The sequence below is a fragment of the Octopus bimaculoides genome, chromosome 19 (genome assembly GCF_001194135.2).
Source record: "Octopus bimaculoides isolate UCB-OBI-ISO-001 chromosome 19, ASM119413v2, whole genome shotgun sequence".
NCBI lineage: Eukaryota > Metazoa > Mollusca > Cephalopoda > Octopoda > Octopodidae > Octopus > Octopus bimaculoides.
Genome location: NC_068999.1, coordinates 50,190,140 through 50,194,864, shown reverse-complemented (window position 1 = coordinate 50,194,864; position 4,725 = coordinate 50,190,140). Strand labels below are relative to the sequence as shown.

Sequence of the window (4,725 nt, the reverse complement as noted above, 5' to 3'; positions counted from 1 at the left end):
CACACCTAAGTTTAGCAGGTAGCCTGTAAACAATATATATGATGAATAGCAGTTTCCTCTCTCTCTCTCTCTCTAACGTTGAGGAGTAGTAGGCTGACAGACATGCTGTTTGCTGCTCACGTGTGTATGTGTCTGTGTGTGTGTGTGTGTTTGCGTGTGTGCAGTTTAGCCCTAAGATCAGATCTGGTCAAAGAGACCTGTGTACCAAATCTTTCTCAGTTCTAATCAGCCCATCCTTCCCCCAATCCTCAAACATAGTATATTTTTGATTACACAGCCATGTCCTTCTTTTTATATGATACGAGCTAAACTTCCTCGTCTCTCTCTCTGCCTATCAGTTGGACACTTAACTTCATGGAGGATAGTAAGGAGAATGTTTTACAGTTGCCAACGTACACAAATGTCACTGAACTTTTTTTTTTTTTGCCTTAGACGGAGTCAACATACTGAGAAAGAGAGAGGATTCATGCTCACTGTGTTAAGACTGAAGCCCAAGTAGAGCAGATATACAAGCACATATAACAGCTGCAAGCTTTTCTGAATCTATTTAGCCAAGCTCCAGTGCCTATGTGGTCTCTGCCAGATAGCATCAAGGTGAACGACCTGTGTTTCACTTAGTAATTTTCTGAGATGATTCCAAATGTCCTCTCCTCTCACTTTCAGACATCGATAACCTGGTACTGTTCAGACTTGCATGAAGAAGGAATGACATTTAAAAAAACAAAAAAATGTTGTAATTAGATTTTGAATAGATTATAAAAATATTCAGTATTACTAAATTGTAATTTCTTATTTATTCCCCCATGGAATATAGGCCATTTATGAATTTTTCTATACTGTCCTTGACTCTGGGAGGATACAACCTCTCTGTCCTTGAGGGATGGTTCCCCTCTTCCAGGCCTTGATAGTTTTGAATTGTCATCAACACTTTTGTATAACTCTGTAACTTTACTTTTTCCTAGATAGGCGTGTTGGCCCTGCACAAGCCTATTTTTACCTCTGGGGGGTGGTGGGATCCATATTTGTGTGTGTTAATGCGTGTGCATGCGCACACACACATAAATATATAGGTGCAGGTGGGTTGTGTGGAAGGAGTCCCCCCCCCCCGACCACATGGTTTCAGGTTCAATCCTATTGTGTGGCAACCTGGCCTAGTGTTTTCAATAGTCCTCGGCTAACAAAAGCTTTGTGAGTGAAGTTAGTTTCTGCCCTATATATGCGTATGTGTGTTTATGTCACTTTGTCTTAATGTTGTGTGGTTGCCGTAAACGAATGTCATTTCTAGTATACTGCAGAAACATGTCTGACCACGGGAAAATATTACTGTGTTTAGAAACAGCTAGTGGTTGACGACAGGAAGGGCATCTGGCTGTAGAAACCCTGCTTTGATAAAAGACTGTCAGACCCATGCAAGCGTGGAAAACTGGATGTTAAAGTGGTGGTGATGTGAATATTTATATTCTTTGATGTCTTCATAGGAAATTACTTGAGCAAAAGCTGTAAAGTTATGTTGACAATTTCCTGTCAACACATTGTCTTGTAACTCAGCACTTTTGATGGTACGTGGAAGAAAAATCTCTTACTTGAAATACAGCTAAGGATTAGCAACGAGAAGAGCATCTAGCTGTAAAAAAAATGCCTTCATTACTGTTATTGTCAACTTATATGGAAAAGCATACTAAATGAACAAATGAACAAATAAAGCACCTGTTTGAAACAGAAAAGGGAAATGGATTCACTAATAGAAATTGGTAAACATATCTCTCGCTTGATAAAGACTTAGCTTTAGTTGTGCCATTAAGATTTTTCTGAAAGTAAATGAAGATTTCAGTTATGTTTATGTTTCAAAGATAACCAGAACAGAAGAGCATTCATCTGACCATTTGATATAGAAGGACTGACTTGAAGGAAAAGAATTTGACTTTCTGTTAAGGATTTGCCATTCTATGTTTTAATGTATAGGACAGGCACGAGCTGTCAGTAATTACTCAGGGTAGGCAGTTGACGACCTTTATCTAGTAAAACACGCAGAAAAAAAAGAAAAAAAGAAAAACACGGGCACGCAACTGAGTTGAAGGCAGATCTGTTTCTACTTTTATAAGTGTTGTAGAAATGTATGCAGCACGTGTACTACAGCATTATTATGCATAGCTTAAATACTGAGATTGAAAAGCAGGGGTGAATAATGCCTACCTAATTTACAAAAAAATAAAACATTTTGCATTTTATGCATAATAATCAGACTAACCTTCATAATTATATTGAATTAGGTGCATATTTTGCCATGGGAAGAAAATGTTGCTATTGATCTATTTTATTCAAGGTAGTCACTTCCTACCTTGCCTACCTAGGCAGCACATCCCTGGTATAGGAATATTCCTCTTTCGAAAGCTTCCCTCAGTTTTTTGCCTTCAGAAATTGAAATGTGTCACAAGTATATTTCGACTCCCCTAAAGTTCATATGTGCCTAAGCACTGCTTGGCACTACTAATACTGCTGGGATTCTTCTGACCTGGCTGTTTCCATGGCACAATTCAGTGTTTTAGTTAAAGTTACAGTTTTAAGATTCTGCCTAGACTTACTTACCTCCCTTCAGTATATCCCATGGATAATGGCTAAAGAGATAGAAACACATCTGGGAATCCAATAACGAGCTGCACTGGGCAGATAGAGTAACTGCAGCGAATTTGTCTTTAGACGTTGAAATATGTCACAAACACCTAAATTTCGCATACGCCTGAACACTACTTAGTGCTGATACTGCTAAATAAATATTATTCATAAATTCCCCACTGCCCTAACAAGCTGTTCCACTTGGTCATGGGATATGAATTTCTGATTTATACAGTTCAAGAATACACACACATATTTATAATGAAGGAATGAAAACGTTGTTTAAACAATTAGTATTAAAAACTTAAAATTAAAAAAAATATTTTTATGTTGTTATATACTGTGCATTGTTTAATTTTAATTTTTATATAAATTATCTTTTTTTTTTTTCATTTATTTCCTAAAGCTCTCATGATGTTCCATCCAAACTTTCAGTAACCTGCACCAGGTGGCAGCAGCTGGTGGCAGTATGTGGCCATTGTTACTGGACTTATCTCGGGATGAGTCTAAACGGATTCTACGCCGCCTGGAGCTTGAAGCCTATTCTTCCCTCATCTCTGCATTCAGAGCACAAGGAATTCTCACCAAAGATAAGAAAAAGATACTCAAAGACCTACAGCATGCTTTGAGGTTTGTGCCAAACCAGTGTTAATTCCTGTTTTGTTATTGTGTTGGTTTTGGTTTTGCTATTTGAAATAAAATAATTCTTGTATGCCTAAATGTTCCTTGAAGATGTATTCCTATTTGTGTGTGGGTGTGTGGTTAATTTGCTTCCCAGCCACATGGTTCCAGGTTCAGTCCCACCTTGTGTGGCACTTTGGGCATGTCTTCTATTGTAAACACAGACCAACCAAAGGTTTGTGAGTAGATTTGGTTGGAAAAAACTGAAAGAAGCCTATTGATATGTGTGTGTGTGTGTATATATATATATATATATATATATATATATACATACATATATATACACACACGAACAAACATTATATATATATTTTTATTTATGTTTGTTTGTGTGTGTGTATAATGTATAGATGTATGTAATTTTGTGCCTTTGTGTATGTTTATATTTCCTTGTTTTGACATGGTGTGATTTGTTGTAAATGTCATTCATTTCCAATATTTTGTGAAAACACGTCTAGCCATTGGGGAATATTATCCCATCCAGAAATGGATGAGGGTTGTTGGCAGGAAGGACATCCAGCTGTAGAAAATATACCTCAATAAATTCCATCCAACCCATGCGAGCATGGAAGAGTGGACATTAAAACTATGATGGTAAATGATGTAATTTACTTCATAACCATTAACCCTTAATGATCAGTAGTGGTCATCTTTATGTGGTTAACCTTTTTTATTTCAAGGGGCAGGAGTTATTGTTGTTTAACCCCAAGTCATCCCTTAAGGATCAACAATGCACTTCCCCTGCTATAGAATGTCTCAGACTCCATTATCCATTTTCTTATTAATTTTTTTTAAGACTGTAGGGTGTGACTTGAGAGAGATTTGGGTTTTATTTTTAGCAGGTCAAGTCACCATGTAGAAATTTAATTTAAAAGTCACAGTGTTTGTGTCTTTCCCAAATTATATTAAATATGTAGGTGAGATAGCTACACATGTTTATGTACATAGGTGCATCTGTATGTATGTCTATCTTTTTGTATTTCCGTATTTCTCAACTTTTAAAATTTTAACTGAGGAAGAGATATATTCATGAATGTCATTTCCTTATTGCAGCATATCTACAGAGCGGCACCGTGCTGAGGTGCGAAGAGCCGTCAACGATGAACAGTTAGCAACAATAGCAGATAAGTGAGTATATCATATCATGTCTGTCTGTCTGCCTGCCTTCCTGTCTGTCTATCTATCTATCTATCTATCTATCTATCTATCAACCGATCTACCTTTCTACTTAGGTACATATCCAAGTAAATATCAAACAATGAGAATGGGTGCTCAGTGCTGTATTGATGGCTAAAGAGTCTGTATTTATGGGATAAAACTAGCTTTGGTTTCATGTTAAAGAAGCCTGTAACAATTATCAAGCCTATTACATAGAGCATCAGTGTTCATCTCCAATCTAATACATATATACATACATGTATGATATATATA

The 4,725-nt window shown here is 36.8% G+C and overlaps 1 protein-coding gene across 1 annotated transcript in view; it reads left to right on the top strand.

Annotated features, from left to right (window-relative positions):
- LOC106867995 (uncharacterized) overlaps positions 1-4,725 on the top strand; it is a 61,893-nt gene that overhangs the window by 9,358 nt on the left and 47,810 nt on the right. The window contains exons 2-3 of the mRNA XM_052974719.1: positions 3,020-3,243; positions 4,348-4,422. Coding sequence (XP_052830679.1) covers positions 3,083-3,243; positions 4,348-4,422 — 236 coding nt within the window. The 5' untranslated portion in view covers positions 3,020-3,082. The remainder of the gene's footprint in view (positions 1-3,019; positions 3,244-4,347; positions 4,423-4,725) is intronic.